The 27,418-nt window shown below is 47.1% G+C and overlaps 1 protein-coding gene across 1 annotated transcript; it reads left to right on the plus strand.

Moving 5' to 3' along the window:
* Positions 1–26,527, plus strand: NOM1 (nucleolar protein with MIF4G domain 1). Its single transcript, XM_007983615.3, has 11 exons — positions 1–1,009; positions 2,780–2,907; positions 4,358–4,553; positions 10,037–10,360; positions 12,645–12,755; positions 13,501–13,668; positions 14,411–14,532; positions 16,862–16,994; positions 17,553–17,684; positions 19,928–20,037; positions 20,370–26,527. Exons 1-11 carry the CDS (start codon positions 14–16, stop codon positions 20,542–20,544), a joined length of 2,595 nt encoding a protein of 864 aa, XP_007981806.2. The 5' UTR covers positions 1–13; the 3' UTR covers positions 20,545–26,527.
* Positions 26,528–27,418: the final 891 nt, after the last annotated feature.

Here is a 27,418-nt window from a genome sequence, read left to right on the forward strand (position 1 = left end):
CGCGTCTCGAAAAATGGCGGCATCCAGGAGCACCGGAGAGGCCGGCCCGGGCGGCTCCCGTGGACGCGTGGTCCGCATGAAGCGCAAAGTGGGGCGCGGGCCGCGCCGAGGTCCAGGCGGCGGTGGGGAGAAGGCCCTGAAGAGACTCAAACTAGCGGTGAAGGAGTTCGTGCACGCGACTTCGGAGGGCGAGGCTCCCGAGGGTTGCGGGGGGCGCGGCGACCCGGTGCGCTTCCGCCCGGGAGGGAGAAAAAGTCGCAAGGAACTGAGGAAGGAGAAGCGGCACCTTCGGAAAGCACGCCGGCTGCAGAGGACGGCGGGCCCCGACGAGGGTCCCGGCCCGGGAGGCCGAAGCGGAGCCGAAGAAGCGAGCGGTCCCCGGCGGGACACGGAGGAGCGCGCCCGCCCAGCCCCTCGTCGGGACCCCTCGCTTCCCAAGGAGCCACGGCCGTCCCGGGTCAAGGCCAAGGCCACGGCCCCCACCGCAAAGACTAGACCCTCTGCAGCCGCCACAGCCGCTGCCCGAAAACGGGCGCTTCTAGCGGCCAACGAGGAGGAGGACCGAGAGATCCGAAAGCTGGAGCGCTGCCTCGGCTTGAACAAGCGCAAAAAGAAGGACGGCAGCAGCTCGGTGCCGCTGAGCTTTGCACGCGACGGGCTCGACTATATTCTGGGAGCCCTGGAGTCTGGGAAAAATACCGGCTTGTACGACAGCAGTGGTGAAGAGGAGGAGGAGGAGGAAGAAGATGCCGGACAGACACTCCCCGAAAGTGACTTAGAGAGTGACTCCCAGGACGAAAGTGAAGAGGAGGAGGAAGACGTAGAAAAGGAAAAAAAGGCGCAGGAAGCAGAAGCGCAGAGCGAGGACGACGACGAGGATACAGAACAGGAACAGGGGGAAGAAAAGGAAAAGGGAACGCAGGAGAAAAGGAGGGAGAAGAGAGTCCGTTTTGCAGAAGATGAAGAAAAGAGTGAAAATTCCTCGGAGGACGGTGACATAACGGATCAGGTATCGTGTGAACACTTTCTAGGCCCTCTGGGATTTCCTTCAAAATAACGGGGCGGGGAGGAGGGCGTGAGACAGAAATGACACAGACTTGGTGTCTTGATAATGTTTTCAGCTGAATGTGAGTAAATCGGGTACGTTACTCTATTCGGTCTTTCATGTTTTAAAATTTTCATAATGTAAAGTTGAGGGGAAAAACAATATAGACATTTTTATCCCGGGGACTTCAGGGCTGTCTCCACAGTGCCGCATCTTCATTCTGTGTTTACCGGCCCAGGTCTAAACCTGTTAGCCCCACCCCATCTGTTCAGGCCTGTTTCAAGTATCCGAGGACATCTGCCCCGTGCCCGACTTCTAGAGTGAATTTTCTAAAACCCAAAACTAATTTACAGCACTCCCCTGGATAAAGTCCAACATTGAATTAAAGATAAAGTTCACGCCTGCAATCCCAGCACTTTGGGAGGCTGAGGCGGGTGGATCATTTGAGGTCAGGTGTTTGAGACCAGCCTGACTAACGTGGTGAAACCCCGTCTCTACTAAAAATACAAAAAATAGCCGGGCGTGGTGGCAGGCGCCTGTAATCCCAGCTACTTGGGAGGCTGAGGCTTAAACCAGGGGGGCAGAGGTTACAGTGAGCCGAGATCGCGCCACTGCACTGCAGCCTGGGCAACAGAGCCTGACTGTTTCAAAGAAAAGAAAAGTTCAGAATCCAGGATGTAGCAATCAAGGCTTTCATGGGCTGTCCTCTTGCATATTTTATCTCAGCGTTCTTTTGCATGTAGCTCATGGTTGGAGGCAGCTGTATGGAATTGCCTGCATTTCCTTCTCCCCACATCGCACTAGTTCTATGTATATAAATATTCAGCTTCTATGTATACACATATTCTTTGTTGAACCAGGTTTAAACTCTCTAGCAGTGGGGATCATGCCTTACAAATGTTTGTGTCCTTAATGATTTGCAAACACCACCACCCCCCTTGATAATTTAGGAAATAGTGAGCTGGTTTTGATTTTTTTTTTTTTTTTTGAGACTGAGTCTGGCACTGTCTCCTAGGCTGGAGTGCAGTGGCCCAATCTCGGCTCACTGCAAGCTCCGCCTCCGGGGTTCACACCATTCTCCTGCCTCAGCTTCCCAAGTAGCTGGGACTACAGGCGCCCACCACCATGCCCGGCTAATTTTTTGTATTTTTAGTAGAGAAGGGGTTTCACCGTGTTAGCCAGGATGATCTGGATCTCCTGACCTCGTGATCCGCCCGCCTCAGCCTTCCAAAGTGCTGGGATTACAGATGTGAGCCACAGCGTCCAGCCGGTTTTGACTTTTATTATATAAACTTAGATGCTACTTTTAAACAAGTTTGAAATTATTTTTAGGACACTTGTCCTCCAAAATTAGTGGTATGTTTAATTTAGGTGTTTGTATGCTACTGTGCCTGCAGTAAATTAAGGCCGAGCAAAAGCGCAGTAGATAGGGCTCTGCTGGAGTTGAGCAGATACCAGAGGTGCACAGCTAGGTCTGAAGAACTGCGCAGGGGAAAAAGAGATGATGAAGTGTATTATGAATAGTATTAATGGAAATAATGACATGCACAGTCTGATGAGTGGAATGTTTACCCTTATACTAAGCACTCAATAAATCTGATGTATTTAGGCAGCAATGATCAGTAGCAGCTTCCGCCAGTTCTTGGGAATTTAATATTTAAATGCACATATGGCAAAGAAAAAAAACAGGATTTGGTCAGTGTAAATTTTTTGTAATTTATTTCTCTTTTCAAGCGGAGTCTTTGTGAAAGTGGTGAAAAGTACATCCCACCTCATGTGAGGCGAGCTGAGGAGACAGTGGACTTCAAGAAAAAGGAAGAACTAGAAAGGCTGAAGAAACACGTAAAAGGTTTACTTAACAGGTGACCTTGCAGTATTGTTACACTGTATCACTTAAAGAGGTTGTCTGTTTTCTAAAAATGTAGGAGTTATCCCAGCAATTCAAATAGAAGTGATGGGGACAGTCAGTTGGATCCTTTCTGTTCTTGTCTTGATGCACCCAGACCCATACCTGGAGAAGGAGAGGATACCCAACTGTTGGATGCTTTGAATACCTGCAGGGTTTGAGAGCAGCCCCAATGCCTACATGGTTATTCTGAGAAGCAGGAAGGAACAGGGCAGAGGTTCTTTGTGCGTCTAAGGACAGTGTTGGAAGGACTGGCCGTGTCCCCTCTGCAGGAACACGTTCACCTGGTCTTCCATCCCCCTTACTCATTGCTCATGTCTGCATTTTGTTGTTACCCACTTTAAGAACAGAACTTTTAAAAACTGATTGGAAACCATACTGGTGGGGCTTTGTCAGTTACGCGTGCCCATCAGCTCTTTGGTTTTGAGGGTGTATGTGTGTGATTTTTTTTTGAGATGGAGTTTTTGCTCTTGTTGCACTGGGTGGAGTGCAGTGGCGCGACCTTGGCTCACTGCAACCTCCACCTCGCGGGTTCAAGCGATTTTCTTGCCTCAGCCTCCCAAGTAGCTGGGATTACAGGTATGCACCACCACGCCAGCAGTTTTGTATTTTTAGTAGAGATGGGGTTTCTCCATGTTTGTCAGTCTGGTCTCAAACTCCCGACCTCAGGTGATCCACCTGCCCCAGCCTCCCAAAGTGCTGGGATTATAGGCGTGAGTCACCGCACCCAGGCAGGTCTGTGTAGTTTTATCACATGAAGATTTGAGTTACCACCACGGCAATCAAGATAAAACTCACCACCATCTCTCTCCTGCTGCCCCTCTGTGGCCTCACCCACCCCCTTGTATTGCTTTTTGTTTCCTATTATCCTGGGAATTTCCTGTAAACCTCTGTTTTAATGTTGAGTTCTGTGTTAGCTCAGCTGCACAATGAATACCCTTCCACGTACATGTGTATGTGGTCTCCCCTGCTAGCCGTTCAAACAGAGCAGCCTTTTCTAGTGTTAGGAACTAAGGATTTCTATGCCACCTAAGAAATAAAAAGTTAGCATTTTTTCTAACAGCACATCCTAAGTCTGGACCCTGCCTATGGGGATATCAGGTCAGGATATTCAGGGGAGTATCCTCACGTATGTTTCTGTAGACTTAATCCAGGGTATGCCTCCGTGTGGCCACATTTCATCTTGTGAAGACAGCAATTACATTATTTTGGGATTCCAGAATATTATGTGGTTATGAATAATATATGCTGGGTTATTGGGTCAATATAAGAATAGTTAAGGGGTCAAAAGTAGACACAAAAATAGAATATATTGTTGGTATGGATAACTTTTTAATTTTTTAAAATCGAACTGAAAATTCCTGATGGGAAACATTGTTGCTCCCTGTCTTTACAATTCTCTGCAGGTTGAGTGAACCCAACATGGCTTCCATCAGTGGGCAGCTGGAGGAGCTGTACATGGCCCACAGCAGGAAGGACATGAATGACACCCTGACCTCCGCCCTCATGGGTGCCTGCGTCACCGCCTCAGCCATGCCCAGCAGACTGATGATGGAGCATGTTCTCTTAGTCGGCGTCCTTCACCACACCGTTGGAATCGAGGTACAGTTGTACCTTTGTCCAGGCTGTCTCCAGTGTCTCATGGCGATTATTTTAATGATAGGCTTGATAAGTGCATCATTATGTGCTGTGGGTGGTTCTTGTGTTAATTCCTTTTTGTTCTGAATAAATACTACATTGTCTATGTCATGTAATTGTAAAGAGCATTCAGGAAGTACTTGATTTTGCTTAACTTTGCTTTTTTGTTCTATCCGTTCTTTTTTTTTTTTTTTTTTTTTTGAGACAGGGTCTCAGTCTGTCGTCCAGGCTGGAGTGCCGTGGCACGATCACAGCTGCAGGCTCAGGTGATCCTCCCACTTATCCTCCAGAGTAGCTGGGACTGCAGGTGCACACCACCACGCCTGGCTAATTTTTTTGGCCGGGGTAGAAGTGGAGTCTCACTCTGTTGCCCAGACTGGTGTCGAATTCCTGGGCTCCAGTGATCCTCCTGCCTTGGCCTCCCAAAGTGCTGGGATTGCAGGTGGGAGCTGCCACGCCCAGCCCTGTTCTGTCCAGCCTAGCATGTCTTTTATGTTAATTTTTTTCTGGACTGACGTCTCAGATGCGCCTTCATTTCCTTTGCACGTCTCCCTTAACACTGATTTATTGCAGATGTTTGGAAGATAATGGTTGGTGTGGTCTCACTACTGAGGTGTTGGTATTGATGGGAGATGTGAGAGCACTGGGGCGTGGAGCTACCTGGACATGTTCAGGGAGGCCTGGTGCCCTTTCTGTGTTGTGGCCCTTTCTCATCAGTGACGTGGGCTTTTGTCGGGATTGAATTGGCACCTGACAGGTGCTAAGTAAATGTCCATCCCACCCCCACATCTCTTTCGTGTTCTTCTTGCTCCATGACCCTGGTGGTTAAAGTCAGGGAGGCTCTGTGGTGATGGCCCAGGTTCCACAGTCACTGCCCTCTTCTGGGCCTGTTCTGTCTTAATTGAATACGGGAAAGTCATAACCCTCCCAGTCAATATTGCAGTCCCCCAAGGGAGCTGATTTCAGGTGTGTTGAAGGAAGTCAGTCCAGTTAAAGGAGTTGGTTTTGAGGTAGGTGAACGAATGGATGGTTGGGTCGGTGAGGCTTAGTTTTCCCACGATACAGTATTTACCTGCAAATGCAGTGTTTAACCCATTTGGACCTTTAAATGATACAGTCTCTTTTGATGGTGGTTCTTCGTTTTTTGCTTTCTGACAGCTGTACTCCAAAGAATAGGCCGTTGCAGCACAGCATCCCTAAAAGTCTAATTTCCTGGTGTACGTTTATATACTTTTGTCTCCTTTTCATCTTTGATCCCAAAGTGTCCCGGTGAGATCAGGACAGACATTTACTGAAGCCTGCTTTGCAGTGCAGCAGGCAAAGCCGCTGAAGCGCTATGTGAAATTCCCGAGATCACGTCTTGTTAAAAGTACACAGAACTTGTTTTCTGGGCTCCTCGACAAGCATGCTTTCTACTGCAATGCTAGTCACATTCACTTCATTTTTATATTATTTTCTCTCAATTATAATCGTACCAGTTATCTAGAGTCTTACTAAGTGGGGTTCTCCAAAGCTTGCTCTAAGATGCACAGATTTGCCAAAATGAATTAGCCTTCTTGTCACTGGGGCTTCTGTGCTGAAGGTGGTGTGGGGTGGGTGGAGACGCTGCCTGAGCACAGAACGTGCTGTGCCAGCACGGTCTGTGTCACTTAGATGAGCTTGTGCCTCCGAGTCTTCCTGTGTCCAGTCATTAAGGTCAGTGAGTTAGTTAATGTAATAGGCATAGGAAAGAGCTGGCCCACAGTAAGCGCTCATTGAAGGCTCATTATTTACGTGCAGAAGGAGATTTTTGCGTTGAAGTTCTGCTCCTTGTTTGGCTGGCTTTCCCTGCCACTGCAAAGTTCTTTGCTATTGCTGGATAATTTTCTGATCCACATTTTTCCACGTCTAGCAGTAGTCGCATGGTGGCAGCTTTTTGAAAGGCGTGTGGGGCATTAGGAAGCTGAGGGCAGGAGAGAGGGGCACAGGCTGAGCGTCTGAGTGCAGGACTCTTCTCAGCTACATGGGTCATCTCAGATACGAAAATCTGCACCAGCTGGGGCCGGGCGCGGTGGCTCATGCCTGTAATCCCAACACTGGGAGACCGAGACGGACGGATCACGAGGTCAGGAGATTGAGACCATCCTGGCTAACACGGTGAAACCCCGTCTCTACTAAAAACACAAAAAAAAATTAGCTGGGTGTGGTGGGGAGAGCCTATAGTCCCAGCTACTCGGGAGGCTGAGGCAGGAGAATGGCGTGAACCCGGGGGGCAGAGCTTGCGGTGAGCTGAGATCATACCACTGCACTCCAGCCTGGGTGACAGAGTGAGACTCCATCTCAAAAAAAAAAAAAAAAAGTCTGCACCAGCTGCTTTGGGAACCATCTTTTGTTGTTTATTTTTTATTTCTAAGAGCTTTCCTCATTTTCATGTATGAGAACATGGGAGTCCGTTTTCTTGTCATTACAAAGTGACGGAATCACTGGGTGCCATTCCTGGGCCCTGTGATTACCATAATCAGGGCCATTCTGTGACTTCTTGGTGCCTCCCTGTCCTCCTAGAGGACACTGGTGTGCTTCAGCTGACTTAATCATCAGAATGATCTTAGTGCAGGAAGTATATCAGTGAGTTACAGGAAAAGCAATAGACCCTGACCACCCACAGCACATCAGGAATTTACTTGATTGGAAAACATGAGATTATTGGGCCTACTTTCATTTAAACCTTTGCTAATTGCATGAAGGACAGTGAAATGACTTGTTCTGAGCGGAAGTCATTACGGTACTTTAGTTAATGACATCCACGGAAACTTTGCCAGCATGTGATGAGCTTTCAGGGCGTTGGCTCCATTCAGCTGCCTTCAGTGCTGTACTGAAAAAAACATTCTGTGTTAAAGACGTTGGTGTCAGCTGCTGAACTGCTTCTGTAAGTCCTTTAAAACTCAAAAACCCAGTCTATGTATATTCGTGTTAAAATTTCCACGTCGGAATTAACGTACAGGATGTGCTTGAATAACTTTACCAACATGAATTTTACTTATATTCTTAAATGTTATGCTGTTATATTTAATTTGAAGATGTTAAATGGAACTTCAGATTTAGAATTTTGAGAAATTTTGATGTAATTTACATAATTGAAAACATACGGCCGGGCACAGTGGCTCACGCCCGTAATCCCAGCACTTTGGGAGGCCGAGGAGGATGGATCATGAGGTCGGGAGATCGAGACCATCCTGGCTAACATGGTGAAACCCCATCTCTACTAAAAATGCAAAAAATTAGCCGGGCATGGTGGCGGGCGCCTGTAGTCCCAGCTACTCGGGAGGCTGAGGCAGGAGAATGGCGTGAACCTGGGAGGCGGAGCTTACAGTGAGCCGAGATGGCACCACTGCACTCCAGCCTGGGTGACAGAGCGAGACTCCGTCTCAAAAAAAAGAAAACATACTTGAAGATGGCGCAGAAAACGAAGAAAGAAGCTCCTGTCCTTCCTAAAGCCGAAGCCAAAGCAAAGGCGTTAAAGGCCAAGAAGACAGTGTTGAAAGGTATCCACAGCCACAACATACTTGAATATATTTTATGCCTGAATTTTTATTGATGTCTGCAGAATTCTAATTTACTTTTAAAAATTATATTTGAATATAACCTAGTAGCCATAATAGAATGTGTCTTCCAATTTATCTTCATTGAAGGGGCTTAAATTGGAAACTACAGTTTTCTCAGGTCTTTACGAACTGAAGTGTATATCCAGTCCGTCAGAGCTAGCCTCCAGTAAGTCACTGTGGCCTTCTGCCAGTCTGTTGCCTTTCTCTGGATTCTTCTAGCATTGATGTTTTTGCAGTCTAGCAGTGATGTCTGTGTACTTCCCCATTACACTCAAGCCTGTCTGGTGGATCTCAGCCTTGCCTGCGATTTTCACTGACACCCTTACATCTCCATCCAGTCCTGTGTGGATGACTCCTGTTGAAGCTTAATAACCGCTGAGCTGGTTTTGTCCGGATCCGCTAGGTTGCTGTCCCTTACGTAGTTCCTGGTTACCCAGACCGAAAACCTGGGAGTACAGACCCTTCAACTTTTACAGCCAGTGTCATGCACTGCCATGTGTCACTGTGGTGCCCAGCCCTTCATCCCTGGTCCAGCGCAGCTGCGTTGTTTAGGCCATCATCTCCTGGCTGGGCTGTGGGGGCCACTCTGTGTCACCACCATGTCCCTGCTTCCACCTTTTCCCTCCAGTCCTAGCTTAAGTTGAGATTTGAGAGAAAATGATGACACGATAGTGTTGCCGGCAAGATTGAAAACTACTGTTTCTGCCTTCAAGTTTTATTATCTCTGTTTTATACACTGAAGAAACAGGGGTCCAGGAACTTGCTGAAGACCACATAGACCCACTTTCTGGTCTTCTCATCCTTCAGTCCACAGTTATGGAATTCGGGATAGAATGTACCAGAACAGCACAAGGAAAACACTTAGGCCTTGCTTAGCTCCACCAGGCCTGGCAGTTCCTGGCCCCAGTTCCGCCCCTCAGGGCAGTGTCTGGTTTACCTGCTGGTCCCCCTCAGGGCCCAATGCCCCTCAGACCACTGGCTGAGCCAAGTGAGTATATTCACAGGCTAACTTAGTGCCAGAGACTCAGCCCTGGGAAAGTAGGGCTCTCCTCTGTGGCACCTGGGGCCCTTCCAGAGGTTATTAAGTACCTGTCTATTTGGCAACCTCTGATATTCAGAATGTGTTGTGTTTTTCTATTTTAGAAATCACTTGTATTGCTTCCTTGTAAGAAATTAATTTTGGGTAAAAATCTGCAAAAAATCTTTTAAGAAATGAGTATTGTTAGGTAGTGGAACTTTTTTTTTGTTTGTTTTGGACAGAGAGTCTTGCTCTGTCACCCAGGCTGGAGTGCAGTGGTGCGATCTGAGCTCACTGCAACCTCCGCCTCCTGGGTTCAAGCGATTCTCTTGCCTCAGCCTATCGAGTAACTGGGATTACAGGCATGTGCCACCACGCCCTGCTAATTTTTTTTTTTTTTTTTTTTTTTCATTTTTAGTAGAGACAGGGTTTCACCGTGTTAGCCAGGATGGTCTCGATCTCCTGACCTCGTGATCCACCCACCTCCGCCTCCCAAATTGCTGGGATTACGGGCGTGAACCACCGCACCCGGCCAGTGGTGGAACATTTTTAGAGATGTAGATGTATTTTTAACATCATTTTTAACAGTTTTATTTTTCCCAAGGAGTCAGAACGGCTGCTGGCCAAACAATGCCCGTTTGTTGTTGATATTAACAAGAGGAAGGTGCCCTTGCATCCAGGCTGGGGTGCTCTGGCTGGCTGCTCTGGGTTGCTGAGGGATGCCTTGTTGGAATGCCCTGCCTTGTGGACACTTTGTTAATTTAGAAAGTGCCAGTTCTGTGTGTTGAAGGAGAAAGGAAGGTTTCTAGGAATAACGTAATCATCTTTTTTCCGTTCTGTTCTTTCAGGTTGGTGCCCACTTTCTGGAGGCGGTGGTGAGGAAGTTCGATGCCGTCTATAAACATGGAAGTGAAGGGAAAGAGTGTGACAACCTGTTCACCATCCTCGCCCATTTATACAACTTCCACGTGGTTCAGTCTCTCCTCATCTTCGACATTTTGAAAAAACTGATTGGAACTTTCACCGAAAAAGATATTGAACTGATCTTGTTAATGCTGAAAAACGTGGGTTTTTCATTGAGAAAAGATGATGCTTTATCACTTAAGGAACTGATCACTGAAGCCCAGACTAGAGCCAGCAGGGCAGGCAGCGAGTTTCAGGACCAGACCAGGGTACGCGTACGACACTTGATCTGCTTCCTAAGTCCCTAAAGCCCACAAACTGGCCAGAACCTAGAAATCAGTATCTGGGGTAAATATTACACTCTTCCTTTCCTAGTGATTTCTGTTTCTTCTGTCTCGTCCCGTTTTCTGGCTTGAATATATGAATGGACCTTATTCCTTTACTAAGAACTCAGAAAATATTTTGTGAATTTAAAAATTGATTTATGTAACGTTCATTTATGCAAAACATATTTAACCAAGGAGGCCACAGGACCTGGGGCTCTAGGGTAAGCCTGGGTTGGACTTCAGGCTGTGCCACCTGACAGCAGCATAACCTGGGTCTTCTTAGCCTCAGTTTCCCCCTCTGTAAGACAGGAACTGATCACAGCTCCCACCTTGTGTGCTGTTCAGATGATGAGATGGGTGGAACCGTGTTCCTGAGAAACCCTTTGGGGAAGAACCCGAAAAGGGTTAGTGTAAGAGTCTGGAGGGGCTGTCACAAGAGAAAAAGGCAGAGTCCAGGTCTCTGGACCCTTGTTAATTATTGCAGGGAATTGAGGGTTTATCCTGGGGGCCTCAGAAGGGTCCCAGCAGCTGAATGACAGGTTGAAGTTTTCCTTCTGATGGTCACTTTGACTCCAAGATAGAAAGAGGCACGAGGTGGTCGGAGTCAAGAGGAGTTTTGCAGGAGCTGGGGAGTAGGTGGTGGCAAATGTAGGGATCGTGGCAGCAGGTGTGGACATGGGCGTCAGAAGTGACTAGACCTCATGTGGATTGGGGTGAAGGGAAGGAGGGCTCGGGGTCACCTGTCCGGGGCACAGGGGACCGTGCAGGAGGAGGTGAGGATTTAGAAGGACAGGCACCTCCATTTTGGGGAGACTGGGTTAGCTGTGAACGAAGTGGGCTGGAGGGATTCGGGTCTGCTCTCGTAGAGGGGGTCCTGGAAGCCATGGACGTGGGTGGACTTGCCTGGCAGGGGGCAGTGAAGAGGACCTTCAGGTTAAGGAGCACTGATGTTTAGCTGCAGGGAGGAGGGAGAGCTGGCAGGTGAGAAGGAAATGAGGATGGTCCCAGGAGCCGGGGACCCCTAGTGTCCCCAGGAAGAATTCACGCCCGTGTGGGATGCTGAGGACCAGCAAGAGGAGGAAGGGATTTGCTTTTTGGGCTGAATTGTGACAGCGGTCCTTACTGGCTTATCCTGGTCACCGGAGAAACCAGTCTGAAGAGGAGGGGGCTGGAGAAGGGAATGGGAGCAGCGGGTTAAATGGTGGTTTAAAATGGAGAAGAGCCAGAAAGTACATTAGTGGCCACCTAGAGCTGGGGTGCTGGCTAGGGAGTTGGGGAAATGGGGAAATGGTTGTTAATGGGCTTGGAGTTTCTCTTCTGGGGTGATGAGAAAGTCTGAAATTGATTGTGATAGTTGCACAGAATGTACTAAAAGCCACCTAATTATATACCTTACATGAGTGAGTTTTATGGTGTATGAATCCTGTATCAATAAGAAGTTGACATTTGGGGACATCTCAGAGGGTATGTGGGAATTCTTTGTGCTGTTCTTGCAACTTTTCTGTAAGTATGACATTATTTCCAGTTTTAAAGTTTAAAAAGTTACAAAGCCAGTGGTAGGAGAGAAGATGTCCAGAGCAGGTCACTGGAGGCCAGGGTGGGAGCAGGAGTGCAGTAGGGGCCAGGGCGGCCGAGGAGGTGTGGACGGTGCGGAAGGGCGAGGTGTGTGGCGAGCAGAAGGGAAAAGTGAGATCTCTGGGGAGTTTGGGTTCCCACTTGATGTTGGGGGACACATTTCTGTTTTGAGGTATTATGTAGCCCTGAGTAAGCGGCTGAGACTAGTTTAGACCGTCTCTACCTAATGGCCGTCCTGACTTTGTATTGTGGCAGGGGCGGCTATGTGCATCAGGTGTGGTCGATTGACTTTGTATCGTGGCAGTGGCGGCCATGCGCATCAGGTGTGGTCGATTGACTTTGTATCGTGGCAGCGGCGGCTGTGTGCATCAGGTGTGGTTGATTGACTTTGTATCGTGGCAGCGGCGGCTATGTGCATCAGGTGTGGTTGATTGACTTTGTATCGTGGCAGTGGCGGCTGTGTGCATCAGGTGTGGTTGATTGACTTTGTATCGTGGCAGTGGCGGCTGTGTGCATCAGGTGTGGTTGATTGACTTTGTATCGTAGCAGCGGCGGCTATGTGCATCAGGTGTGGTCGATTTCTTGCCAATTTGAATGGGCTGTTTAGACTGTTTGAAATGATGGACTTTCCATTTTTCCATTTTTCTTGAAGATTCGGTTTATGCTAGAGACGATGTTGGCCCTGAAGAACAATGACATGCGCAAAATTCCAGGCTATGACCCCGAGCCTGTGGAGAAGCTGAGGAAACTGCAGAGAACTTTGGTAAGTCAAGGAACTTTCAGTTCTGCTTTGCTCAGAGCTTCCATGTCATGAGCCTGTTGTGAAAATCAAGAAATAGTCAGACCTGCAAGTCGGGGCGGTGTCTGGTGAGTGAGAGCGTGCTCAGAGGCAGAGTGAAGGCTGCTCGGTTTTCCTCGGGGGCTCTCCCAGTGGTGTGGGCGCGCTCGTGCAGAGTGTCCGTGCGTGGGGAAGCCCATGTTGGGCGAGCGTCCTCTTTGCCTCGCCCCGGGTGCTGAACTTGGGCTGCATCATTAGGTCATCCGATGCTTTAAGAGAAGGCCGGGTCCCCACCTGGACCAAGGAAATTGGATGACGTGGGTCCTTGGACCGTCTCTGACATGCAGCCAGGATGGAGACCGAGCAACTCCCTGCCGGAGTGAGTCTTTCAGCCGCTGTCATCTCAAGTCCAAATCGTCCTTGACCCAGGCTCTGCCAGGCGGGTGCTGCCCTGCCACTGAGCCTGACGCAGCTCTGTCACTTCCGCCTGTTGGGGCAGCTTTCCAAACGACGCGTTTGGGGTGCTGGACTCTCAAACACAAAACACTGAGTTTACTGCTAGTTTTGGCATTTTTCCAAACAGGTTAATCATCCCAGTTGCCAGTGAATTATCCAGTATTCCAGTATTCATGCACCAGAAATGTCATGGTCAAAAACAAAGCCACCAGGGATGGAAGTACAGAATATGAACCAGTTAAAAGCATTTCATTAGCTCTTCTCTCTTAATCAGGTCCGCAGCGCTGGCTCGGGTTCTGAGACTCAGCTTCGCGTCTCCTGGGACAGCATCTTGAATGCGGAGCAGACGGGTCGCTGGTGGATTGTGGGGTCTGCCTGGAGTGGGGCCCCGATGATCGACAACAGTCACCACACACACCTGCAGAAGCAGCTTGCGGGGACGGTAGGGACGCCCATGCTCAAGGCTGCCAGGCAGTGCCACCCCCCCTGTGTGGTGTGTGGGCACAGCTTTACCTGGAGCAGCTCTCTTACTGTTCTTGAATGGTCACTGAAATGCACAAGGTTTATTTGGAGGCCTTATAGAAATTGCTATTAATATTACATTGTGATATAATTATTCTGTTTCTGTTGTATCTTTTTACTGGACTTTAAAAGATCTGAAAGTTGAATGACATGGGGCAGGGGAGTACATGAGGACCTGAACGCTCACAGGGCAGGAGCCCATTGCTGAGACCCCTCGTGCTGCCCTGCCTGGGCTGTGCATTCTAGGCCACAGGCCATGGATTTCACATTGTGGAAATTCAAGTCCATTTTTCACCCAGACTTCCCTCGTTACCCCCTCGTGTCCTTCCCTGTCCCAGATTCTGTGTCACTTGTGGTGGTCACGGTTCCCCAGGCTCTGCCAGTGACTGGCTCTCTGCTTTATTCATCGTCACTTGCCCTGAGGTTGAACCGCGACGGAGAAGCCTCCCCCATGAGTGTTTTCTTCCCCAGCGGCTGTGGCTTCACTGTGTGTCCCCCTTGCACAGAGGGGCGTTGCCCGAGAGTGAACTTGGTGCTGATGCTCATCTGCCCACATGGACCTCACAGTTGGATTCAGTGACACTGAAGTACAGTATGGTGTCTCTCAGGAAGCAGTTTCCATGGAGACATGTGTATGACTTGTCCATTCATCGTGCTTCCAGGTCAGCTCAAAGATCCTAGAACTCGCCCGGAAGCAGAGGATGAACACGGACATCCGGAGAAACATATTCTGCACAATAATGACAAGTGAAGATTTTTTGGATGCTTTTGAAAAGCTGCTGAAGTAAGCATTTGTGTACACATTTTGACCTATTAATGAGATGCTGTAAAATAAGTTGATTTGCTTTTTGAGTTTTGGGTGACTGAGTCTGATGCTGCTTAGGGAGGACGGGGCTATTGTGACCGTCCGCTCACGCTGTTGGATTCGTGCATCCCTGGGTTAGTCATCTTGTTCCTATTAATTTGCCTCTAGTAGTTCCTCATTAGAACATTTAATGATATATAAAGATTATTTGCCTCTAGTAGTTCCTCATTAGAACATTTAATGATATATAAAGATTGGGGGTTTTGGGGTTTTTTTGAGACAGGGTCTTGCCGTGTTGCTCAGGCTGGAGATTGAGGAGTTTTGACTGAAAGTACCAGATAACTTTGTCAGTGGCTGTTGATTGTCATGAATTGCTTAAAAATATAAATCTTCATAATAAAGCTATTCTGATTCTTCATTTAAAACTTCCTGGTATAGTTTCTATAATTAGTTGTAATAAGATTTTAAAGATCCTGTAATCCCAGCTACTTCGAAGGCTGAGACAGGAGGATCACTTTAGCCCAGGAGTTCAAGACCAGCCTGGGCAACGTACTGAGACCCCATCTCGTTAAAAAAAAATTTAAATGTACCTGTGTAGTTTTATGAGATACTTCTAAACAATGTAATGTTAATGCATATTCTTTTATTTGCTTCAAACTAGGATGAAATAGAGGGAGAACATGATTCGTTTTAGGATTCTGATAATTAGGGTTTTATTTTCTAAACTGGGGTGCCTGGTTGAAGTGGAAGTCCTGAGCTTCCTCTGCCTCTCTGTGGCCTTGCTGTTTTGCTGAATACGTCCCGTCTCGCTAGTTACCCTTTGTCTCTAAGAGGGCTCTTTTGAGGAGAGCTCTTATTCTCTAGTCAGCAGGTCTGGCTTATCCTTTGTACTCAGAAGGACTTCTTTTATTTCTCGTCTGGTGGACTTCATGTTTTGAAATTTTTGGCCTTTCAAACTACGTTTATTAAACAGTTTTTCCCACTGTTATTCATCAAAATCATGAGTTATAAATCTGAGCTTTTAATCAACATGAATTGATAATAAATGCAGCCAAAACTCAGTTGGTTCTTTGGGCTGCCTGCACCGCCTTCACGTGAGTGCTATCCGTGGGGCTGTGCCGTTTGCAGTGGAGTCGGTGCTTCTCTCCTAAGGTACAGAGTGTCTGCCTCTGTGCAGGGGCGGCAGCCTCAGCTGTATTCGGATCTCACCAGAAACTGGAAGCAACCCACATGCCTCTCAGTTGGGGAAAGGATAAACCATGAGATGCCATCTAAGGGATACTTACTACTTAGCATCACGAGGGGCAAACTCCCAAGGGCCCAACAGCACGGTGACTCTCGAGTGTATTCTGCCAGCGCAGGATGCCACCCTGCCTCGAATCTGTGTGACAGAGGCAGAGGCAGAACTAGAGGGACAGAAGCAGATTAGCGGTGACCCACGGCAAGGGGGGCTCATGGCCCCAGGTTCTCACGGCAGATTAGCAGTGGCCTATGGCAAGGGGGGCTCACGGCCCCAGGTTCTCACGTGCGATGGAGAGTTCTGTTTCGGCAGTGCCGGTGGTGACATGACTATATGGGCTTATCCACACTCACAAGATTCTACACTGCAAAGGATAGGTTTTACTGTGTGTGAGCTCTAACTCAAGTTTTACAAACGATGGCGGGCGCCCTGGCTCATGTCTGTAATCCCAGTACTTTGGGAGGCCAAGGTGGGTGGATCACCTGAGGTCAGGAGTTCAAGAGCAGCCTGGCCAACATGGCAAAACCCCATCTCTACTAAAAATACAAAAATTAGCTGAGGGTGGTGGTGGCATCTGTAATCCTAGCTACTCGGGAGGCTGAGGCACAAGAATCGCTTGAACCTGAGAGGTGGAGGTTGTCGTGAGCCAAGGTCATGCCACTTGCACTCCAGCCCGGGTGACAGAGCAAGACTGTCTCAAAAAAAAGAAAGAAAGAAAGAAAGAAAATGTGAAGTCATTGCCGTAGCAGGAACCAGCTCTTGAGGGCACACACGATTGAGGCCGTTTATTGTCAGCCGGGCACAGCTGTCGACTTTTGCAGCTGGCAGGGGACCCTAGATGGTCTTGTCTCCTCTGACATTTTGTCACATTGTAGGATAAGCTGAGGACCAGAGAGGTTGTGACAGGGCTGGGCCCGTGGCTGGTGTCTGCCGCTGCGTCCACCTCCTTCACCTGGCTCGCCTCTCACCAGACCTTTCCAGGCGGGAAGGAGTTCCCCTGAAAGGTATCAGCCATTAAACTTCAGAGGTCGAGCGATGTTCCAGTCATTACTGTTCTCTGTTTTCTAGGCTTGGACTTAAGGATCAGCAGGAGAGAGAAATCGTTCACGTTCTCATGGATTGCTGCCTTCAAGAGAAAACCTACAATCCCTTCTATGCTTTCCTGGCTAGCAAATTCTGTGAATATGAAAGGAGATTTCAGGTAGCTTAGTGCGGAGGCACCAGTTACATCTGCTCTACTGTTTTTTCTACACATGCTTCCTGGTTCAACCCACCTGCAAAGGAGTTCCTCACGTCAGGAGGCCCCTGATATCCCAGTCACGTGGTCCATGCTAGCTGCCAGGCCACGTTCACTGGGAGCGGAAGTGGGAGGGCTAGAGGGGAATGTCAAAGGTCCAGCATGTCCTCATTTCGCCTGCTCCTGCCACAGTTGCAGGCAGTATGTGGCCAGGCCAGCAGGAGCACCTCGCCAGTTCACAGTGCGCCAGTCTCTTCTGAGGTCACTTGCTGTGGCCTTTTCCTTAGAATGTTCTGTTGGTATCTGCTGATTTGGGGGGAAAACTGCACCAGAAAGAGATTCTTATGAAGCTGTTTGGGACTATGCTCCATAGGAAAGGACAATAAGGCCACCACTAAAAGTCTTGATGTTTAGAATATTAAAATAAGATAATAAGAAAATACCTTTAGGTTATGTTCTTAGTGATGTATTATAATAATTTGTGGCCATTTACCTTTTTTCTCCTTTTAACTATGATACTAGATGACTTTCCAGTTCAGCATATGGGACAAATTTCGGGACTTGGAAAACTTGCCAGCTACGAATTTCTCTAATTTGGTTCATCTGGTGGCTCACTTGTTGAAGACAAAATCTCTTTCCCTTTCCATCTTAAAGGTTCGTGTAACATGTGAAAATATTGAAAGCAGGCCGGGCGCGGTGGCTCATGCCTGTAATCCCAGCACTTTGGGAGGCCGAGGCAGGTGGATCACGAGGTCAGGAGTTCAGACCAGCCTGGCCAAGATGGTGAAACCCCGTCTCTACTAAAAATACAAAAAAATTAGCTGGGCGTGGTGTTATGTGCCTGTAATCCCAGCTACTCCGGAGGCTGAGGCAGAGGGTGCAGTGAGCCGAGATTGCACCACTGCACTCCAGCCTGGGTGACAGAGGGAGACTCAGTCTCAAAAAAAAAAAAAAAAAAAAATATTGAAAGCAATGGAAATGGGAGTGTAATTGTGTACCTCAGGTCCTATTGTACCAGCGTGTTTTCTTCGATTCTGATTCATCTGGAAAGTGCCTGCGTTATCCTAGCCCGCATAGAAAATGGCCAGATTAACAGGCGCTACAGATTGACCTGGTAAATGAAGGCACCGCTGCAGTTCTTTTGCTAAGCTGAGTGAATCTGTTTTGGGGTTTGAGGTTAATTTGCTGGTCCTAATTATAAAATCCTCAACTAGTCACTGTTAGTGAGGAGAAGACTGGACGAAGTAGGGCCTGGTGTCCTTAGAGGTGAGGTGAGTTTGCTCGCTTCGATGTGAGTTGTTTTAAAACTGTAGGCTTTCTCCTGCCTTGCTGTGTTTTGGGACTTTGCAGTGAACCATGAAACATGGACATCTTTTTTCTTTTTCCCCAAGATGGAGTGTTGCTCTGTCACCCAGGCTGGAGTGCAGTGGTACGATCTCAGCTCACTGCAACCTCCGCCTCCCGGATTCAAGCGATTCTTCTGCCTCAGCCTCTCAAGTAGCTGGGACTACAGGCGCCCATCACCACACCCAGCTAATTTTTGTATTTTTAGTAGAGACGGGATTTCACTGTGTTGGCCAGGCTGGTCTGGAACTCCTGACCTTGTGATCTGCCTTCCTCAGCCTCCCAAAGAGCTAATATTATAGGCGTCAGCCACTGTGCCCGGCTGAAACCTAGGCATCTTATAAGTTGGGGTTTGATGTGCGCCAGTAAGGCTTGGATGGTAGGAACAACAGACTCTGAATAGCCTAAAAAATTTGGAGCGCCTGGGGGGCAATGGGAAATGAAAAGCAGAGAGAGTTGAGGGGCGTTGACTGCAGTGGCCTGGACCCACAAGACAGCTGCAGCCTCAGCTTCCCGTGTGTTTCTGTGTGTCCTGTGTAGTTCCTCAGCATGCCCACTCCAGTGCACCCTACGTCCCTTGCTGTGTCCAAGTGTCCAAGTTTGGCCACTGTACTGAAAATGAGGGCACCGAGCCTTACACCAAATCCTGACAACTGAAATAACTTAGATCATGGCGGAGGCATTGCTCCCCCTCCGCCCCCCTGCCTTGCCTTTTGCTCACTCAGGCATCGTGCTCATCGTGGAACAGCATGGATACTACCGCGGATGAGAGGGAGAGGCGTGGCAGGAGTGCATCCTTTGCCGTAGAGCTTTAGAGATGCCCCACCCCGCCCCCCCGGGCTGCTCTCATTCCCAGTATCTCTGTGTTTCGGCCATGCTTTGTGGTCTCGCTGTGTCCCTGGGTCTGCAAGCGCCTGTGATGGTGTTTGGCTGTGGACCTCCCTGTGGGTATCCTTCCCGTCACCATGCATTTAGTCCCCTCCTCGAGCTCGCTGACATTCAGCTAAGGTTGAAGTGGGTCCACGCTGGCGCCTGTGAGTCTGTTCTGGGTAGCATCCTACTGTATACGTATGCCTCAGTTTACATACTTATTTATCCTACTGATCCGTGTTTAAGTTATTTCTGATTTTTTGATAGTTTTCTAGGAGAGAGAGATATATGGATTAGTCTTCTAAAAGTAAATTTTATATATATATAGTTTTAATTAGGGGATGGGTACTTTTGGGAATGGAGGTAATTTATGGTTCAGTTCTAGATACTGAATTTCTGATTCATAAGGTGTATGCCCTGGGAATTCCACTTACACTGCTGAGTTGTTCTCAACGGTGATTGTGGCCGGCCACACCTCTGCCAGCAGTGTATAGGGATTCCCAAGGCCCACATGCTTGCCAACAGGTGTTCATTTCTTAGCTCTGGAAATAGCTTCTTAAATCAGTGGTAGAGTGGGGGAGTGGGGGAGATTAATTTTTACTCTAATTAACTATATTTACAAATCATTGAAAAAGTTGGCTAAATCAGTGTAACTTTATTTTTCTTTATGTCCTGACCATTAGGTAGTTGAATTCAGTGAATTGGACAAACCCAGAGTCCACTTTTTACGAAAAGTATTAAGTATCCTATTAATGGAAACAGAAATTGAAGACCTCAGTTTAATTTTCACAAGGTATGTGCCCTACCCTTTCTGATGAGACATGGAAGAGAAATAAAGAGGTTGTTTTCACTTGTGTTAATTTAGAAACACAAGGTTGTACTACATGTGTAGCTTAATCTTTTCAGTTTTGTTTTTAAGCTAGTATGCATTAGATCTGGGGAATAGAAATTTGTCTACTAGCAAACTAACAATGATTGGTAATAATAAAATATGTTAAGAAGTTCTTAATTGAGAATTCTGTTTTTAAAAGAAACTGGTTATGTCTCACTATTCGAGATACCCAGGATGGAGATCTAGGAGAGGCCAGCCCAGCCCTGACATGTGTTTATACGATTCCTTTCCAGAGTATCTGACAACCCAAAGCTGGGGATGTTACGTGAGGGTTTGAAGCTTTTCATCAGCCACTTCTTGCTAAAGAACGCACAGGCCCACAGAAGCGCCGGCGAAGCCAACGTGCTGCGAGAGAAGGCTGACCTTGTGACAAAGTGTCTGCACGGAAAAGCTTCCCTGAGAATGTAGTCAGGGAAAGAAGGAAGGCAGGTGGCCCTTCGACTGTAATGTCCTTTGTAAACCCAAAGCTTTATTCTGTTGCCTGCGTGTGAACGTTTGGTAGAACTATATCATTGTCTATTATTGTATTATATTTTGAGATAATTTTTTGATCTAAGGTTTTATTGTTCATATTTCAAGCCGTTTTCAAATAACTATATCTTGGGGGTGAGAGGAGAAGGAGGGAGGGAAAAGGGGGTTCAGGCACACTGGACAGGGTTCTCTAAGCAGTGAGGCTGGTGTGTGTGATTGTCTTAAAATTGTTTAATAGGTATGGCCAAGCGTGATGGCTCACGCCTGTAATCCCAGCACTTCGCGAGGCCACGGCGGGTGGATCACTTGAGGCCAGGAATTTGAAACCAGCCTGGGCAAAACCCTGTCTCTACTAAAAATACAAAAATTAGCCAGGCATGATGGGACATGCTGGTGATACAGTTACTGAGGTGGCTGAGGCACAAGAATTGCTTGAATCCTGGAGGGTAGAGGCTGCAGTGAGCCAAGATCGTACCACTGTACTCCAGCCGGGGCTGGACAGTGAGACTGTCAAAAAAAAAATTAATAGATAAAATAGGCCACTAGAGGGTGCAGTTATGAAGAACTTGATGAGGTTTTTACCTTTTTAAAATAATTGGTTAAAAGTTCAAAAACCATCAGTTAAATGTGATTCTTCTTTTAAGACGGAGTCTTGCTCTGTCACCCAGGCTGGAGTGCAGTGTGGTGTAATCTTGACTCACTGCACCCTCCGTCTCCCAGGTTCAAGCAATTCTCCTGCCTCAGCCTCCCTAATAGGTGGGGCTACAGGCGTGTGCCACCACGCCTGGCTAGTTTTTGTATTTTAGTAGAGATGAGGTTTCACCATGTTGGCCAGGCTGGTCTTGAACTCCTGACCTCAGGTGATCCACCCACCTCGGCCTCCCAAAGTGCTGGGATTATAGGCATGAGCCACTGCGCCCAGCTTAAATGTGATTCTTGATATTGTTTTAAGTATTTGGGATGCAGTTGAACTTTGGCAAAGTCAGTCGACATAAGCCCTGTGGATATGGCCTTATGTAGACTATAGTGCAGACAGGTGCTTTTCATCATTCATGTGACATTCCCACACAGTTGAAGGGTATTCATCTCACCAATTCCAAATTGTAAATGTTCTCAAGCAACTCTGAGGTCACCAAACAGTAGTCATTTGACTGTTAATAGGTGCTACTTGCTTGTAAGGATTTGGGGATGTAAGCATGAAGAAAATATAGTTATTGCCTGCAAAGAATTAACATTTATCCAGTGAGAGAAACAAACACACCCCACTCACTAAGTATGGAAAACTGATGCCGGGAGGAAGCAGAAACGTCCCTAGATACCAGCACGTATTGCAGATACCCAAATGTTTATTGTTATCCCAGCGCTTCAGTTTTGCTTTTCTTTCTCAAATGCTGCAGACTCAATTTACATTTTACCTTTGATTGTTGAAAAAAGTCACTAAGATGTGAATACAGAATCGACATTGAGAAGTTGTATAAACTCATCTGTCCAGCAGCACTGTCCTCTTCAGAGTGGTCCTGTTGGGCAGATGGGCACAGGTGCTGTGATGTCACTCCTGTGCAAAACACCCCCTTTGTGGCACTTTCAGATATTGTGTATGTATTTTTTAAGAGAGAGACAGGCTCACTCTGTCCCAGGCCGGAGTGCAGTGGCATGATCATAGTTACTGTAGCAAATTCCTGGCCTGAAGCAATCCTTTTGCCTCAGCCTCACGGATAGCTAGGACCACAAGCAGTAGAGACAAGATCTCCCTGTGTTATACATGCTGGGCTTGAACTCCTGGCCTCAAGTGATCCTCTTGCCTTGGCCTCCCAAACACAGGGATTATAGGTGTGAGCCTCCGTGCCTGGCCTCAAATTTTATTTATGCATGCCCTGTAGCAGTTTGTGTTTGGAAATCGTGATGTGAAGCCATCAGTGTCTGTGCATATCCCTAAACTAATGGTTTAAGCTTTGAAGCATGTGCAAGCAACATGAACAGCTGAATACAGAAAGTAACTCGAAGCAGCCCAGAGACTGTGTCATCCCTACAGACTTCCTAACCCTGCATTCAGCAACATCAGGCCAGATCCAAACCCTGTGTCTTCTGGCGGGTTCTGAATTTAGAGGACAAATAAGGTGACAGGTACTAAGAGAAGAGTGAATTAAGTGAAAATCTTCCCTTTGTTAAGGAGCTTTTTAACAAGAGTGTCTTTGCTGGGTGGTGATTGGGATATAACAGATCAGTTCTACTGGACGTGTAGCTTGATAGTGAAATAAAGAGCTTGAGCTAAGGAAAAATCAACACACTGCTTCCTTCCTCAAGAAGGTCTTACTATGAAGAAAAAAATGTCAGTTGAACTAAATTGTGCTTTACGCCATGGTTGACTTGCTTTCTGATGCAAGCCCCCGACCTCACAGACCAAGAGGATCCCTGGCCGCCTGTGAATGGCCCGCATCTGAGTAGCACTAACGTAAGTGATGTGAGTAGGAATTAATTATGGGTGCAGCCGCTAGGATTGGGAAAAACTGTCACGACAGTGGCACCGCCTGATTTCATTATTATCAGCTACGGTTTGCATTTAGTATATGGCAGATTGCAAATCTGTACATTTTAACAACATGTGGGGCCGGGCACGGTGGCTCGCGCCTGTAATCCCAGCACTTTGGGAGGTTCAGGCGGGCAGATCACTTGAGATCAGGAGTTCGAGACCAGCCTGGCCAACATGGCAAAACCCCATCTCTACTAAAAATATAAAAATTAGCTGGGCATGGTGGCAGGCAACTGTAATCCCAGCCACTCGGGAGGCTGAGGCAAGAGAATCACTTAAACCTGGGAGGCGGAGGTTGCAGTGAGATCTCTGCTCACTGCACTCCAGCCTGGGTAACAAGAGTGAAACTCTCTCAAAAAACAAACAAAAAAACCAATATATATGGGCTGTTAGATAGTAATTATAATTTAGTTTGAATAGTAAATAAGTACATCTTGACTAAAAGCTATGAATTCAGAATTGCTTTTAAATATATAGGGGTGTTTTTGAAATGTATTACAGTGCAACTGAAAATACACTTAAAATACTGCAGGATGCTTAATGCTCAGTGTTATGTATGAACTTGTGAACTTTGCAGTGCAGGTTGAGAACTGCTAATGTATAGAATGACTAAACAGCTGTCTTAGGGAATCTCATTTTTAGAGGTGTAAGGAACAAACTTTAAAGTATTGAAATGTGTAAATAAAATGTATTTTTTATATTTTGTTTAGAGTAACAGTGAATGTTTATTTTGAAAGACCAGCTTGGCCGGGCATGGTAGCTCACGCCTGTCATCCCAGCACTTGGGGAGGCCGAGGCGGATCATCTGAGGTCAGGAGTTCGGGACCAGCCTGGCCAACATGGCGAAAACCCTGTCTCTACTAAAAATACAAAAATTAGCCAGGCATAGTGGCAGTCGCCTGTAAACCCAGCTACTGGGGAGGCTGAGGCAGGAGAATTGCTTGAACCCAGCACGGGGAGGTTGCAGTGATTTGAGATTGCGTCACTGCACTCCAGCCTGGGCAAAAGAACAAGCCTCCATCTCAAAAAAAAAAAAAAAAAAAGCTTTGGTGGTATACTGAGGTCTATACCTTTTCTTTACCTTTTCAAGAAGGCTTCTGAGCTCTATGATTTAGGAAGAAAGATTCATTCTCTCCAGCCCCAGAGAGACAGAAAGCCCAGGAGGTGGAATGTTAGCCACTGGAGACTCCAGCCCCAGAGAGACAGAAAGCCCAGGAGGTGGAATGTTAGCCACTGGAGACTCCAGCCCCAGAGAGACAGAAAGCCCAGGAGGTGGAATGTTAGCCACTGGAGACTCCAGCCCCAGAGAGACAGAAAGCCCAGGAGGTGGAATATTAGCCACTGGAGACTCCAGCCCCAGAGAGACAGAAAGCCCAGGAGGTGGAATGTTAGCCACTGGAGACTCCAGCCCCAGAGAGACAGAAAGCCCAGGAGGTGGAATGTTAGCCACTGGAGAACTTGGGGGGGATTATGCGGGTGAAGTGTGTTCTTGTAACTTTTCTGTAAGTGTATAATTGTTTCAAAATAGATTTTTTGAAAGCATTCATAATTCAGAACTCATTCTGTAAAAATCTAAAATATACTATTCTTTTACAAAAATAATTAAGCAAACTGATTCGAATCACCTTTGCCTCCTTCATAAAAAATTGCCTAGGCCTTAGCGTAAATCTGCCAAGATTTACCTTAACTTTAGGGGGGGTTGGTTTCCTTCAGCTTGGTCAGGTGACTGCCTCAGCTCCCTGTCGCACTACCCACATTGGCAGGGAGGGAGGGAGAGCTGGAGAACGGAAGGAGGGAAGGTCCTGTCATTCACCACGCTCAGGGGCTTCAGTATCAGGACCTGCACTGATGGTGGGCTTGGTGTCAGTGGTGTCCAAATTATCCAGGCACCTGCATCCCTTTAGGGTTGAATAGAGTGTATAGGAGTGAGCCAGAAGATGCCAGCACCCTCCCCCTCTCCCCGCTGTGGCAGGCATCCCAAGGGCCAGGTCAGGTTCATTCATTCTCTTTTTTTTTTTTGAGGCAGAGTCTCACTCTGTTGCCCAGGCTGGAGTGCAGTGGTGTGGTCTCGGCTCACTGCAAGCTCCACCTCCCGGGATCAAGTGACTCTTCTGCCTCAGCCTCCTGAGTAGCTGGGATTACTGGCACGCGCCTCCACACCTGGCTCATTTTTGTGTTTTTAGTAGAGATGGGGTTTCACCATGTTGGTCAGGCTGGTCTCAAACTCCTGACCTTGTGATCCGCCTGCCTCGGCCTCCCAAAGAGCTGGGATTACAGGCATGAGCCATGGCGCCCAGCTCATTCATTCTCTTGTAGGTAGCTGGGCCCAGATTTTTTTTTCTGAACCACTTGGAAGTTGCATCATCAAATCCCTTCACGCCTAAATGCTTTTGTATGTCTTTCCTAAGAACAAGAACATTTACTTCTGTAATCACAGTATAATTATCAAAGTAAGGAATTAACATTGATAGAATACTAACAGAATGTCCCTTGAGTTTTCTTGCTGCCTCTCAAGGGACATTCTGTTAGTATTCTAAGCCCAGCTTCTAAGCTGGTCCATGCTTTGTAGTAGCTTACCAGAACTTACTCATCCTGCAAAACTGAAACTTTGTACCCATGACCGTCACCTCCCATTCCCCTCTCCCCCATAGCGCCCGGCAACCATCCTCCTCCTCTCTGCTTCTGTGAGTTTGACTGTTTTCGATTTCACTGTGAGATCATGTGGTCTTTGTCTTTGTGTGCCTGGATATCTCACTTAACAATGTCCTCCAGTTTCTTTCATGCCATTACAAATGACAGGATGTCCTTCCTTCTTAAGACTGTATAGTAATTGTATACATAGACCACATTTTCTTTTTCTTTTTTTTTCTTTTTGAAAAGGAGTCTCACTGTGGCTCCCATGCTGGAGTGCAGTGGTGCGATCTCAGCTCACTGCAACTTCTGCCTCCTGGGTTCAAGTGATTCTCTGGCCTCGGCCTCCCGAGTAGCTGAGATTACAGGCGTGTGCCACCATGCTTGACTAAGTTTTGTATTTTTAGTACAGACAGGGTTTCACTATGTTGGGCAGGCTGGTCTCAAACTCCTAACCTCGGGTAATCTGCCTGCCTCAGCCTCCCAAAGTGCTGGGATTACAAGCATGAGCCACCGCACCTGGCCCCGTATACCACACTTTCTTTATCCACTAGGTTGATGCTGTATCTTGGCTATTGTGACTAGTGCTGAAATGAATACAGGAGTGTGGATGTCTCTTTGAAATGGTGACTTAGTTCTTTTAGGTGTATACCCAGTTGGGGGATTACTGGATCATATGGAAGTTCTATTTTTAATTTTTTGAGGAGCTTCCCAATTGCTTTCCATAATGGCTGTGCCAATTTACATTTTTCCAGCAACCTCGTGTAAGGAAAAAGGTATGGGTTCCCTTTTCTCCGCACCTTTGCCAACGCTTACCTTTTGTGGTTTTAGTAATAGCCATTCTAACAGGTACAAGGTGATAGTTCATTGTGGTTTCGATTTTCGTTTCCCTGATGGTTGGTGATGTTGAACATCTTCTTGTATAACTGTTGGGCGTTTGTATGCTTGCTTTGGAGAAATGTTTATATGCATCCTTTGCCCAATTTTTATCAGGTTTTTGATGTGGTTTTGTTATTTGTGGGTTTTTGGTTTTGTTTTGCTATTCGGTTATATGTGTGTATTTTGGATAGTGACCCCTCATTAGATCTGTGGTTTGCGACTGTTTTCTCCCACTCTATAGGCTGTCTTTTCTTTTTTGTTTTTCTTCTCCTGTGCAGAAACTTTTGAGTTTGATGTAATCCCATTTGTTTAGTTTTGCTTGTGTTGCCTGTGCTTTTGGGTTCACATCCAAAAAGTTATTTCCTAGACCAATGTTGAGGAACTTTTTTCCTATGTTGTGTGATTTCAGGTCTTAAAAGATTTAAGCCTTTGATCCATTTGAGTTGATTTTTGTATACGGTGTAAGATGAGGATCCAGTTCCATTCTTTTGCATTGGAGATCCATTTTTCCCAGCACCGTTTATTAAAAACATTATCCTTTCCTCATTGCATATTCTTGGTGCCCTTGTCAAATATTAGTTGACTGTGTATGCAGGGTTTATTTCTGGGCTCTGTTCTGTTCCCCTGGTCTATGGATCTGTTTTTATGCCAGTACCAGACTGCTTTGATGACTATAGCTTTGTAATATATGTCATGTGTCACATAATGACATTTTGGTCAATGAAAGACCATTCTACAACAGTGGATGCATAAGATAATGGAGCTGAAAAA

The sequence above is a fragment of the Chlorocebus sabaeus genome, chromosome 21, assembly GCF_047675955.1.
Source record: "Chlorocebus sabaeus isolate Y175 chromosome 21, mChlSab1.0.hap1, whole genome shotgun sequence".
In the NCBI taxonomy this organism is placed as follows: Eukaryota; Metazoa; Chordata; class Mammalia; order Primates; family Cercopithecidae; genus Chlorocebus; species Chlorocebus sabaeus.

Bases quoted from the DNA above. Each gene is read 5' to 3' on its own strand.
- NOM1 (XM_007983615.3), top strand. From the start codon at position 14: ATGGCGGCATCCAGGAGCACCGGAGAGGCCGGCCCGGGCGGCTCCCGT. The intron at 4,554-10,036 runs GTACAGTTGTAC...CTGTTCTTTCAG, and splicing joins ACCACACCGTTGGAATCGAG to GTTGGTGCCCACTTTCTGGA. The intron at 14,533-16,861 runs GTAAGCATTTGT...TCTGTTTTCTAG, and splicing joins GCTTTTGAAAAGCTGCTGAA to GCTTGGACTTAAGGATCAGC.